The sequence below is a fragment of the Saccharomyces cerevisiae genome, chromosome XIII, assembly GCF_000146045.2.
Source record: "Saccharomyces cerevisiae S288C chromosome XIII, complete sequence".
In the NCBI taxonomy this organism is placed as follows: domain Eukaryota; kingdom Fungi; phylum Ascomycota; class Saccharomycetes; order Saccharomycetales; family Saccharomycetaceae; genus Saccharomyces; species Saccharomyces cerevisiae.
In genome coordinates, this window is record NC_001145.3 from 407,704 (window position 1) to 420,848 (window position 13,145).

The following is a 13,145-nucleotide window of genomic DNA, read 5'->3' on the forward strand; positions in this document are numbered from 1 at the left end:
CTGAGATGCGTTCTTCGGTATATAGTGAGAACACTTACAACTGTATACGAACATCGAAGGAGCACCTAACAGAAAGAAGGAGGGTCGCCATGGCGCCAATGTTCCAACATTTCTTAAACTTATGCGTGGAAAAATTTCCTGAATCCATCGAGCACAAGGATACAGATGGAAACGGTAACTTCACCACCGCTATTTTAGAAAGGGAGATTATCTACATCCCCGAAGATGACACTGACAGTATTGACAGCGTTGACAGCCTCAAGTGTATAAACTACAAGCTGCACAAATCTCGCGGCGACCAAGTGCTGGACGCCTGTGTGCAATTGATAGACAAGCACCTGGGCGCCAAGTATCGCCGGGCCTCGCGCATTATGTACGGCAACAGGAAACCATGGAAGGCAAACAAACTCGCAGAGATGAAAAGCGCCGGCCTTGTGTATGTCTGTTACTGGGACAACGGCGTGCTAGGTGCATTTACTTCATTCATGCTTACAGAGGAGACGGGTCTCGTCGAAGGTGACGCTTTACACGAGGTTAGCGTGCCCGTGATATACCTTTACGAAGTACATGTAGCTAGCGCGCACCGCGGGCATGGAATCGGTCGGCGGCTACTGGAGCATGCACTGTGCGATGGCGTAGCTCGACACACCCGCCGCATGTGCGACAATTTCTTCGGTGTAGCACTCACCGTATTCAGTGATAACACTCGGGCCCGGCGACTATATGAGGCGCTTGGGTTCTACCGCGCTCCGGGATCACCCGCACCAGCATCACCCACAATTCGTCACACGCGACATGGTGGGGGACGTGTAGTCGTGCCCTGCGATCCGCTTTATTACGTATATTGCCTTCACATGCCGTGAAAGCCGACAGGGACAACGCGCGATAAAAAAAAAATTAAAAGTAAAACTACGTACGCGGCGGCGCGACTCGAATCCTTGACTCCGACTGAGGAGACCCGAACAACGCTCCCTGCTCTCCGCCTTCGGCGCCTTCCGATAACTGCGCACGGCAAGGAGTAGTGGCGATAACGGTGTTTATTGCCGGTTTTTTCGTTTTTCTTCTTGATTTTCTTCTTTTTTTTCCTCAAAAGATGTGCTGTAGCCTCCGCTGTTGTTTTTTTTTATCCTACCAAGGCGCATCATCCTGTCATGATCTGCGCTGGATAGTATTTATACTACTACTCCGTCTGGATTTACTAAACTTTGTCTCTCTTTTGATGTAAAGTTAAAGAAGAATTACGAAAAAAGAGAGAAAAAATAGAAACAAATAATAGGAATTAAGGCCTTGTAGCAATCAAAAAAAAAAAGAAAAAAAAGGAATTTTTTTTGGAAGAAAACTTGAACAAAACAATTCCTCAAGAAGGAACAGGTACAAGAAAAGATTTAACAGAAGGAAAACTAATAGGCAACAGTAGGCAAATAGTAAAGGGACATATCATATTTGAGCAATGAATGCGGACCATCACCTGCAACAGCAGCAGCAACAGCGACAACAGCATCAACAACAACAGCATCAACAACAACAGCATCAGCATCAGCATCAACAGCAGCAGCACACGATATTACAAAATGTGTCGAACACTAACAATATCGGCAGCGATTCGCTGGCGTCACAGCCTTTCAACACGACTACTGTTTCCTCTAACAAGGACGACGTTATGGTGAACTCTGGGGCAAGAGAACTTCCAATGCCCTTACATCAGCAGCAGTATATATACCCTTACTATCAGTATACAAGTAATAACAGTAACAACAATAATGTGACGGCTGGTAACAATATGTCTGCGTCGCCGATTGTCCATAACAACAGCAACAACAGCAACAACAGCAATATTTCTGCTTCTGATTACACTGTCGCAAACAACAGTACTAGCAATAATAACAATAATAATAATAATAACAACAATAATAACAATAATATTCACCCAAACCAGTTTACTGCGGCCGCAAATATGAACTCAAATGCTGCAGCGGCTGCTTATTACTCCTTCCCCACTGCGAATATGCCAATACCGCAACAGGATCAACAATATATGTTCAATCCTGCTTCATACATAAGCCATTACTATTCAGCAGTTAACAGCAATAACAATGGTAATAACGCCGCTAACAATGGCAGCAACAACTCTTCTCACTCAGCCCCAGCCCCGGCCCCCGGTCCACCCCATCACCATCACCATCATAGTAATACACACAACAACCTCAACAATGGTGGTGCTGTAAATACAAACAACGCTCCTCAGCACCATCCAACGATAATAACGGATCAATTTCAATTCCAACTACAACAAAACCCTTCTCCAAATTTGAATCTCAATATTAACCCGGCACAACCTCTGCATCTACCTCCTGGTTGGAAAATAAACACTATGCCGCAACCACGTCCTACGACAGCACCTAACCATCCCCCTGCGCCGGTGCCTTCTTCGAACCCTGTGGCCTCGAACTTGGTTCCTGCCCCATCATCAGACCATAAATATATCCATCAATGCCAATTTTGTGAGAAGTCTTTCAAAAGAAAATCATGGTTGAAAAGGCACCTATTGTCACACTCGCAACAAAGACATTTTCTATGCCCTTGGTGCTTAAGCAGGCAGAAGAGAAAAGATAATCTTTTACAGCATATGAAACTCAAGCATACAAATTATTTATTAGACGAACTCAAGAAAAACAACATCATCTTTAACTACAACAATTCTTCCTCCTCTAATAATAACAACGACAATAATAATAATAATAACAGCAATAGCGCTAGCGGCAGTGGCGGTGCCGGTGCCGCGGCGGCAGCAGCAACAGCTCCCGAAAATGAAGATGGAAACGGTTACGATACAAACATCAAGACTTTAATCAATGATGGTGTACTGAATAAGGACGACGTTAAACGTGTTTTGAATAACCTTATTGTTAGTCACAACAAATAGATAGACTTTATAGACACACAAAATATCCCTTCCCACTCATTTAACAATCAAGATAATAGTAATAATCACAAATTTAGAAAGTAATTATGCATATATACATTATATACATATAGTTTATGTATGGTACGGAACTGATTACAACATCTCTCTAACAACGGCCTCGTGAGGGAAATCGTCATCTGTAGGATTTTTGATAATGTTCGTATTCTGGAACTCTTGGTGTTTAGTATATGCTACCGCATAACTGATTGACGATATCGTTAGCCCGACAGCTACCACAATTAGACTCGTAGCCATCACTGCAATGGAAATATACTGGATTATCGCCATTGCTAGATAGAAAAGACATCTCCATCCATTTGTTTCAAATCTCTTGATGAATTCAATGAAATTATCGCTAAGGGGACAGATTTTCAACAAAAATGGTATTTCAATGAATAGGATCACTAACCCTTGGATTATACTAATGATACCAAAAGCTATCACCCCACTAACGTGGAACAGATTCGCTATCCCGAGTGCAATACACAAGATTATGTTGATATATCCAAACCATCTACCATATACGCTAAAGTTGAAACTTTTCAAATCCTTCACCATACCACCCACATTGATGAACTGTCCTAAACTTAAAGCCATTATTGAAAACTAGTATATTTTAGTTGTTATTGCTCTTCTCCTGGTGACCTACAATCCCACTTCACTAGTAGGGGAATTCTGGATCTTTACTTCGCTGATATAGCACCTTTTTTCTTTTTTTTTTTTCTTTTGCCTTTTTTACGAGCCACAGACTTTCCTCCTTTACCCTACTATTCGTAGCCGTCTTTTTTTGTTGTTTTTTTTTTTTGTGAAACAACGTAGCAAGAAAGGGATCCTCATCCAAACTAGGATAAACAAGTAAACAGATTAACAAAGAAGCCAATCAATTACAACAACAAATAAATGAACAGTTACAGCCTATTAACTAGATCTTTCCACGAATCTTCTAAGCCCCTTTTCAATTTGGCTAGCACCTTGTTGAAGGCTTCCAAGAGAACGCAGCTTAGAAATGAATTGATAAAACAGGGTCCTAAAAGGCCCACATCTGCTTATTTCTTATATTTGCAAGACCACAGAAGTCAATTCGTTAAGGAAAATCCAACCTTACGTCCTGCTGAAATCAGCAAGATTGCCGGTGAAAAGTGGCAAAATTTAGAGGCTGATATAAAGGAAAAATACATTTCTGAAAGAAAAAAGTTGTATTCTGAATACCAAAAGGCGAAGAAGGAGTTTGACGAAAAACTTCCTCCAAAGAAACCAGCAGGACCCTTCATTAAGTATGCCAATGAAGTTCGTTCGCAAGTTTTTGCACAACATCCTGACAAGTCTCAATTGGATCTAATGAAAATTATCGGAGATAAATGGCAATCCTTGGATCAAAGCATTAAGGACAAATACATACAAGAGTACAAAAAAGCTATCCAAGAATATAATGCTCGCTACCCTCTCAACTAGACCGCGGTACTCTCACAATGTTTTTTATGCCTTTATTCTTTCCGTTCCTATCCAAACAAATAAATAAATTTAACTTAACCAAGCAAGTGTGTAGTGTTTTTATATCCTATGTAAGTCTTCAAACTTTTTTTTTATCTCTGGTAACCTTTATTCGCATACAACGCCAATGAAACAAACCTGTAATAATTTTTCATAGTTAACCCATTGATGATACTTATTAAAATATGTAATCAAATCGTCACTATTACGGTGCTTTATTAAGATGTCCGTACCACCTGGATGGAACTTCAAATAACTAGAAATGTCATAGACTTTGCCGTTTATAACGCACCATAACTCGTCCTCACCTTTACAATGCTTCTTTACGATTTTTCTGTTTATTCTTAAGGGTGGCATTATTTTATAAAGGGGTATCTTTTGGACAAGCAATTGGTTCTTCAGTTGTGAAGGTGAAAACTTGAAGTTATCTTTTTGAAATACCGGATCATCGAGTAAATCCTGGATAAGCTGTAGCGAAACGAATTTTGTATAATAATTCGCTGGATTGGAGGTTAGAGAGTGCCAGTCCAGAGCACTGTGCCCAGGATCTAGTCTTATTTTGGTTCTTACAAGAGGCTTTCTTGACGACTTCGACATGGGCATATGCAGCGGGGATGATATGGCAGGATGAGCAACGCTTAGTCGCTGAGGAGCAGCGAATCTGACATTTGGTTTCGAGTTTGAAACATCTCTGTTCATGCCGTCACTACTCATATCTCTATGAGTGTAATCTAAGCACCTGCTAATATGTTATATTCTGCTTATTCGTCCTTTTGCTACACATAATTAATGTAACTTTAACTCTAGTTCTATAAAGGATATGATTTGTACTAAATGTAACATTATACGAAAAAACATATTATTCGTTTATATAAACTAATCAAAGAAGTCGTCATCATCTTCGTCGTCATCATTTTTAGCATTCTGCTTGTCAAATGAATTCAGATCTTCGCTGAAATCTTTCCGTTCGAAGATAATCTTACTGTTATTTTGTGAATTTTGTTGCTTGGCGATACCATTCAAGATTGAAACAATTTCAGCTTCAGTGATTTTATGAGTGACGTTGTTTGTAGCAATCAGTTTCTTTAAGTATGTCTCTACTGCTTGGGCCCTGTCTCTACGGACCAAGGCCACTCGAGATAATCTTTCTAAAGCTTGTGGCTCCAAGAAATTTGCAATAGCTGCACCAACGGGAGCGGAATTTTCACCTCCACCATTATTAGCACCGCTATTTCTATCGCCGTTGGTACCCCCACTGTTGTTTTTCAACTGAGCCAATCTGGCTTCCCTAATAGCTTGTAACTCTGGGTCCATATCTGAGCACACACTTCCTCCTGAATTGTAATCCAGAGAGCAAGAAGATTTTTCAACTTTTACTCTTGGTTCTCCTTGTAGAACCACAAGTGGTATAAAAATTCTCGCTTACCCAGCCCAAAAATTCTCATCTGTTTCTCATCTGTTTCTCGTCCGAATAAGTTTCCCGTTCGCAGCTAGGATTTCACCTGCTCACCATAATAGGCAACTTTCTTCCTCATGTAGGAAATTATACTATTGCTCTCTGTTGCAAGGTTATTTTTGAGCCTTAATACCATATTAGTAGATATAAATACATATATATCGTGTTAACCCATAAGTGGTAGTTTTAGTAGCTCGCTGCAAGATCTGCCTCATTCCTTTGTAGAGAACGACGTACCCACTACGCGTTTGAACATTTGCAACAAGCACGAGAGGAAGGAAGAAGAATACCAAGTATAAACGAGAATAATCACCATAGAAAAACCTATAAAAGACACTTCCATTACCATCTGCTAATAATAATACAATGGACACCAGCAAGAAAGATACTACTAGGTCGCCCTCACATTCCAACAGTTCTTCTCCTTCATCTTCTTCTCTCTCTTCATCTTCTTCCAAAGAGAAAAAACGTCCTAAGAGACTATCCTCCCAGAATGTAAATTACGATTTGAAAAGGAGAAAGATCATCACTTCTGAAGGTATAGAAAGATCATTCAAGAACGAGCATAGCAATCTTGCAGTTGAAGACAATATCCCGGAAGAAGAACCCAAGGAACTTCTTGAAAAGGACTCCAAGGGTAATATCATCAAACTTAATGAGCCATCCACCATCTCGGAAGATTCGAAGGTATCTGTCACTGGATTGCCGTTAAATAAAGGTCCTTCTGAGAAAATCAAGCGAGAGTCTCTTTGGAATTATAGAAAAAATTTGGGAGGCCAATCGAACAACTCAGAAATGACGCTGGTCCCCAGTAAAAGATTTACTCAGGTGCCGAAAAATTTTCAGGATTTGAACAGAAATGATTTGAAAACGTTTTTAACTGAGAACATGACTGAAGAGAGCAATATACGGTCAACTATTGGTTGGAATGGCGATATAATAAACAGAACTCGTGACCGTGAACCTGAAAGCGACCGCGATAATAAAAAGCTATCAAATATTAGAACCAAAATAATACTTTCAACGAATGCTACCTATGATTCAAAAAGTAAACTATTTGGCCAAAATTCCATCAAGTCAACATCGAATGCGAGTGAAAAAATTTTCAGGGACAAGAACAATTCAACCATAGATTTTGAGAATGAAGATTTTTGTTCGGCTTGTAATCAGTCAGGTTCTTTTTTATGCTGTGATACATGCCCCAAATCCTTTCACTTTCTTTGCTTAGACCCACCAATTGATCCGAACAACCTGCCTAAAGGTGATTGGCATTGTAATGAATGTAAGTTTAAAATCTTCATAAATAACTCAATGGCAACTTTAAAAAAAATTGAATCCAACTTCATTAAGCAAAATAACAACGTCAAGATTTTTGCTAAATTACTTTTCAATATCGATTCCCACAACCCAAAACAGTTCCAGCTACCAAATTATATAAAAGAAACCTTTCCTGCTGTGAAAACGGGTTCGAGAGGACAATACTCTGATGAGAATGATAAGATTCCATTAACTGATAGACAATTGTTTAACACTTCTTATGGCCAAAGCATAACTAAATTGGACTCTTACAACCCGGATACACATATAGATTCAAATTCAGGTAAGTTTTTAATTTGTTACAAATGCAATCAAACCAGACTAGGTTCATGGTCTCATCCAGAAAATTCAAGATTAATAATGACTTGTGATTATTGTCAGACTCCATGGCATTTGGATTGTGTACCGAGGGCTTCTTTCAAGAACTTAGGTTCAAAATGGAAATGTCCTCTACATTCCCCAACTAAAGTTTACAAAAAGATACACCATTGTCAAGAAGATAATAGCGTAAATTATAAGGTGTGGAAAAAACAACGATTGATAAACAAGAAAAACCAACTTTATTATGAACCTTTACAAAAAATAGGCTACCAAAATAACGGGAACATTCAAATCATACCAACAACTAGTCATACAGATTATGATTTCAATCAAGATTTCAAAATTACACAAATAGATGAAAATTCCATTAAATATGATTTTTTTGATAAAATTTACAAATCAAAAATGGTTCAAAAAAGAAAACTCTTTCAATTTCAAGAAAGTTTAATAGATAAGTTAGTATCAAATGGATCCCAAAATGGCAATAGCGAGGATAATATGGTCAAAGACATAGCCTCTTTAATATATTTCCAAGTTAGCAACAACGACAAGAGTAGTAACAATAAATCGGCTTCCAAAAGCAATAACTTAAGAAAATTATGGGATTTGAAAGAACTGACTAACGTAGTCGTGCCGAACGAACTAGATTCTATACAATTCAATGACTTTTCCAGCGATGAAATAAAGCATCTGTTATATTTAAAGAAGATTATCGAATCCAAACCAAAGGAAGAACTGTTAAAATTTTTAAACATAGAAAATCCCGAAAACCAATCCGAATAGAAACGGCGTACATACATAAAGAATAAATCAGGAACGTGAACACCTTCCTTACATATATACACACATACATAGGCATATGTATCGCATCTTAAAGTGAGAGATCTACCTATTTTCCTTTTTTTTCCATTTACAACATAGCAATTGATGTTTTTTTCCCTTCTAAGTCATCTCGATGTCATCATCTTCATCGTCTTTGTAGTCAACTTCTTTCCTGACCCTCAATTTCTTCATCACAATATTTTCGTGCCCTTTCTTGGTTTCATTTTTGTTAGACGGTGAATAACTGTCATCATCACTGTCTGATTCTCGATCCCCATCACCTTCTTCGTCGTCAGCCTGTGATCTCGCATGATGAACTTTCTTCTTTTTTTTTTGTGATTCATTGTTTTCGTGAGCTAATAACCTCTTTTGAAGCCTTTGTCTTTGAGTTTGTGACGTGTGAAGAATCCGTCCGATTTTAGCTTTTATATTGTTTTGTATTTTTTCAGTCAAGCTCTCTGGTATGTATGTTTTGAAAGATAACTGGGCCTCCTGAACCGTTGCAAAAGGTTTGAACAAATCTGATGGTAAGTTTAATTTACCTGGATATGCTGAATGTTGCCAATTTTTCTTCTCTTTTAAATTCAATAGAATCATTTGCGACAGCTCACCTATGATATACATTTTCTGACCGTAAGGTCTATGCTTCTTTGGCGCTTCTTCTTTTTGTGGTCCTTCTTCTTCATCAATTTCATCCTCAACTAACTTATCTTGATAGTTTTTTACCCTTTCTGATAAATAATAGAGCAAACTGAAGTTCTCTTGGGCGGCAATAGAGTCAAAGTAAAACAGCAAATAATCAATCGCTGTTGTTAAAGCATTTAGATATGCGTCTCCTTCGGAATCTAAACCTCCCACAATATCAGGGTGATGTGCAATCGCATGTATCAACCTAGGCAAAGCTCTTTCAAATATCGTCCCTTTTTTAAATGATTTTAAGCCAAATGTAAAGTTTATCCATATCTTCGTTGTGGTTTTCAGTTCGACATCTGGTTCATAAGCAGTAAAAAATACTAGTGGTAGGAACTTTATGGAAATCAGTTCATTAGCAACATAATCTTTCAGTTGTTCCAAAAATGTTTTTCTTACTGGCAGCGATTCATCTTCAACCAAATTAATTAATTTAATAATGTCCGAAGGTTTGATAAAGTTGTTCAAATTAGAAATCCTGGCCAGTTTTAAAACTTGAATTCCTGCCACACACCTCAATTTTGTTTGATAATTACTGGGGGTGGGATAAAACTCCTTGTTAAACTCGGAAATCAGCTCACCACCACTTGCAATCAAGTAAAAGAATAACTTCATAGTTTTTTCGGTGAAACTTTCTGCCAATTCATCTCGTGGAACATCCGGAGCAATTGATCTCAATTTGTTGGTGAACAGCTTTAAAGTAAACACCTTATTACCTATTGCAGAATATTTCGTGTCACTTAATAGAGAATCTTCTACCCAGTCAATTTCTTTTTTTGAATCACCAACGACCTGGTTTGATAATAGAACTTCTTTAATTAGGTATGATATGATATCAGTGGAATCATCATTTAGGACGTGAGGGAATTTTTTAAATATTTCCATGAGTACAATAATATGAGATGTAAAATACTTGTCTTTTTGCAAATCTAAAGGTAGGATACGTATTTTTATCTTTTTCAGAGTTTCTTCAGCTTTGGGCGATAAAGCGATAAGTTTTGTGGCGTATTTCGTTATTTCTGGTTTACTTTCAACTGCAAAATCGTATAATTTGGTGAAGAAAAACGTGTCGTCAAAATCCACTTGATCCTTTAATGTTTTGGAAGCCTTGTAAAGGGTTTTTAAAGCTTCTTCCAATGACAAGTTATCATTTTTTTCTGCATCTGGATCATCCAAATCCTTGATAATGGTTTTTAATGTTCTAATCTGATCTTTAAATAATGTGGGATTGACTTTCGATATATCATCCAAGATTCTTCTTTTCAAATCCAATTGTTTTGCGTCAGAATTATTAGATAGGTTCAATAAAACACTGATGTTGGATACATTATAAATTATTGGTGAGGCTCTAAAAAGCAAAATTTGTATTACCTTGGCGATATCACGTGGCATAATGGAAGCACCAGTAGATATATTATATTTTTTAAATAGTCCTGGCGTTTGTAACTTACTGACCAATTCATTGTAACAATTTTTAAAAGTAAGAAACGGAATATCGTTGGTGACACAGGCATTTAATAAATAAAAGATTCTTTCGTCGTTAAATTGTTTTATTGTTTCGAGGGCGTCGATTGCTTTCGTAGAGTCAGAAAGGCCAGAAGCTAACCACTGGAGAGTTTGGTTGTACTTGTTCATTACAATAGGACCTTGAGACGAGCTCATACTTTCTTGATTGTTCAAAAATTTACTAAAATCAATATATTTGGATATAGCGAAGGATATTTTGATTTGTCTTGCATTGAAAGCGAAAAATGAAGTGAATGCCTTCTTATCAAAATGTGACAAAACCGTTAGCAGTCTGTGGACTCTTTTATCGTTATCTGGTTCAAACGGTAGTAGGTATTCGAAAATTACGCTGTCGACTTGTTCATTGATGTTTAAATCATTGATATAATAGAGATTGTATAAAGTGGATGGTATGGTGTCTATGATTTCCCAAATTTCTTTATTTTGGTATGTCCTTTCGATCTCATTCAATGAATTTGAGTAAAACTTGGCCATAGTGTTAATGCAGAGTTCCCTAACCTCCTTATGTTTTTCTCGGGCCAAATGAAGTAAAGATGTATAAATGGCTTTATTGGTTATATTTTTCCAAATTTCAGTAACGGGAACTTTATTAAAAATCATAACAGAAGTCCTGCGTACACGAGGATCAGAATCAATAAAGGTTTTTGCCAGTGCCTGATTCAGTTCTTTGGATATGTCTTCTCTCGTGGCAATGATTTGAGGAATTGATTCTGTCCATTCTACTCTAACATCGGGACTAATATCAGCAATTTTGGAAATCCATGCCTTGAACGTATCGGAATGTGTAGAAACAAAATTTAAATCCGAATATGAGGTAAGTATTTGACCAATTAATTTTGTAGCTTCTTTTCTGAAAAGCTCGTTTTCCGAAGATAATTCGTGGTATATAAATCCGATTACTGCATTGATCAGTTCGGGTACTGTTTCCCAAAGTCTCAATACCAGTTTATGTAATTTCACTACCACAGTGAGAAGTCTTGAATTATTGTCATCATTAGTTGCTTCATGAATAATCTCGGAATAGTATTTAGTTAGATGTCTACTCATTCTATTGGAATAAGTATCACACAAAATTAGACTAACTTCGTAGCCACAGTCAGAAGTAACGTTCAAACCTTCAGGAATTTCATTCGGGTTATAGGTCAAAAACTTATTAAAAATTAATCTTAGTACTTCTAGGGGAACAGAATCGAACTCAGAGATGACTTCACCGAGAATACCGCCTATTACATTGAAGAGCCTTGCGGGGAAGCTCTTGTTAGGATCGTAAAAAATATGGAATAGTTCGATAAGTAAATTGTTTGAACTAGGTAAATCGGCTAATAATACGATTGATCTGTATTCTAGTAGCTTAGTGATCAAATAAGTTTGTTGGATGTGATAGCCGTTTTCTTGGTCACCTAATTGTTCAAATTGTGAGAGCACCAGCTTGAAAATGTCCGTTAGTTGAGCATCCGTATAAGGCGCATCTGGAGCATATAATCTCAGGATATCGCTTAGACAACAAGCGGTGAAAGCGCGGATCCCCACGTCTTTATGTTTTAATAATTTTCTGCTAACTAGTGCGTCCCTATATTTATCTAATCCCGTTAAATCTGTATTGTCTTGATCCAGAGAGGCTAATTCCTCATGTAAAGCTTTTAAACGATCTAATAGTTCATTTGTTGATATCAGCTGATCGGAGGTAGATATTATAGGTGAGTTAAACTTCAGTTTAGTAACAGCACCTTTAGCCATTTTGTTCGCACTTTATTTCTTGCTTCTTTACAAATATACCTGTAAAAATTGAGACCGGATACAAACTAACAAGGTGGATAAACTTCTTTTAGGTCTTTTTACAATTAACAACAATTTCGATGGAGCCTAGGTTTATAAACTTTCACTTGTTTATACAACTTTACGCGTCGCGTCGCGACATGTCTATAGATTAAGTCACTTTTAACGCCATCATTCCGGGTAGTGCATATTTTCCCTTGGCGGCTAAATAGATGAAAAGGTAAAAGTTTAATCTGAGAAAAAAACTGCATTGAGGAGTCTGAAAACTGAGGATAAAACAAACAGTCGCAGTTGAGTTGTTCTTTTTCATGGAAATTCTTACTATGTACTGCATTTAGGAGGGGAGTTCATCACACTATTATAAATTAAAATATACATCCTGCTTCTTACTAAATTATGTTTTTAACTATTCTTACTGCCGCAATTCCAAGAGGGTAGAGGGTAACTTCAGAGTCTTTACCTAAAAGGTGGGACGCCAGACGGGCGTTAAAAAACTTTCCGTAACGGCTGAGATAAAAATGATTTCGCCCAGGATCGAACTGGGGACGTTCTGCGTGTTAAGCAGATGCCATAACCGACTAGACCACGAAACCTGTTATTTGTGATGGTCTGGACCTATACTTATGGTTTTATGGACTAAACATTTTATGTAATCTTTTATAGAAGAACATTTCTTTTTTCAGGTCAACCGTACAGGAAACTTTCCTCTAATAATAGGATCTTTTTTAATGTAGCTCTCAATATATGGCCTAAATATCATGTCCTATTCTTTTTTTGAAA

The 13,145-nt window shown here is 37.5% G+C and overlaps 9 protein-coding genes and 1 non-coding gene across 10 annotated transcripts; 4 read left to right on the forward strand and 6 right to left on the reverse strand.

The window, feature by feature from the left end:
• Positions 1–5: 5 nt before the first annotated feature.
• NAT4 (N-terminal L-serine N(alpha)-acetyltransferase NatD) lies at positions 6–863 on the forward strand (the record flags this gene model as incomplete). The annotated part of the gene is made up of 1 exon (NM_001182567.1): positions 6–863. The coding sequence occupies one exon, from the start codon at positions 6–8 to the stop codon at positions 861–863; it is 858 nt and encodes a 285-aa protein (NP_013785.1).
• Positions 864–1,450: 587 nt separating this feature from the next.
• Positions 1,451–2,923, forward strand: MOT3 (Mot3p; the record flags this gene model as incomplete). The annotated part of the gene is made up of 1 exon (NM_001182568.1): positions 1,451–2,923. One exon carries the CDS (start codon positions 1,451–1,453, stop codon positions 2,921–2,923), a length of 1,473 nt encoding a protein of 490 aa, NP_013786.1.
• A 135-nt stretch (positions 2,924–3,058) lies between these two features.
• On the reverse strand, positions 3,059–3,562 carry TVP18 (Tvp18p; the record flags this gene model as incomplete). The annotated part of the gene is made up of 1 exon (NM_001182569.1): positions 3,059–3,562. The coding sequence occupies one exon, from the start codon at positions 3,560–3,562 to the stop codon at positions 3,059–3,061; it is 504 nt and encodes a 167-aa protein (NP_013787.1).
• Positions 3,563–3,865: 303 nt separating this feature from the next.
• Positions 3,866–4,417, forward strand: ABF2 (DNA-binding protein ABF2; the record flags this gene model as incomplete). Its single annotated transcript, NM_001182570.1, has 1 exon — positions 3,866–4,417. The coding sequence occupies one exon, from the start codon at positions 3,866–3,868 to the stop codon at positions 4,415–4,417; it is 552 nt and encodes a 183-aa protein (NP_013788.1).
• A 147-nt stretch (positions 4,418–4,564) lies between these two features.
• IRC21 (Irc21p) lies at positions 4,565–5,170 on the reverse strand (the record flags this gene model as incomplete). Its single annotated transcript, NM_001182571.1, has 1 exon — positions 4,565–5,170. One exon carries the CDS (start codon positions 5,168–5,170, stop codon positions 4,565–4,567), a length of 606 nt encoding a protein of 201 aa, NP_013789.1.
• A 162-nt stretch (positions 5,171–5,332) lies between these two features.
• Positions 5,333–5,770, reverse strand: SDD2 (Sdd2p; the record flags this gene model as incomplete). Its single annotated transcript, NM_001182572.1, has 1 exon — positions 5,333–5,770. One exon carries the CDS (start codon positions 5,768–5,770, stop codon positions 5,333–5,335), a length of 438 nt encoding a protein of 145 aa, NP_013790.1.
• A 508-nt stretch (positions 5,771–6,278) lies between these two features.
• On the forward strand, positions 6,279–8,333 carry RCO1 (Rco1p; the record flags this gene model as incomplete). Its single annotated transcript, NM_001182574.1, has 1 exon — positions 6,279–8,333. The coding sequence occupies one exon, from the start codon at positions 6,279–6,281 to the stop codon at positions 8,331–8,333; it is 2,055 nt and encodes a 684-aa protein (NP_013791.1).
• YMR075C-A (uncharacterized protein) lies at positions 7,985–8,350 on the reverse strand (the record flags this gene model as incomplete). The annotated part of the gene is made up of 1 exon (NM_001395040.1): positions 7,985–8,350. The coding sequence occupies one exon, from the start codon at positions 8,348–8,350 to the stop codon at positions 7,985–7,987; it is 366 nt and encodes a 121-aa protein (NP_001381970.1).
• Positions 8,351–8,492: 142 nt separating this feature from the next.
• On the reverse strand, positions 8,493–12,326 carry PDS5 (sister chromatid cohesion factor PDS5; the record flags this gene model as incomplete). The annotated part of the gene is made up of 1 exon (NM_001182575.1): positions 8,493–12,326. One exon carries the CDS (start codon positions 12,324–12,326, stop codon positions 8,493–8,495), a length of 3,834 nt encoding a protein of 1,277 aa, NP_013793.1.
• Positions 12,327–12,884: 558 nt separating this feature from the next.
• YNCM0023C lies at positions 12,885–12,958 on the reverse strand. Its single transcript has one exon. It is a non-coding gene; the product is annotated as a tRNA-Val (tRNA).
• Positions 12,959–13,145: the final 187 nt, after the last annotated feature.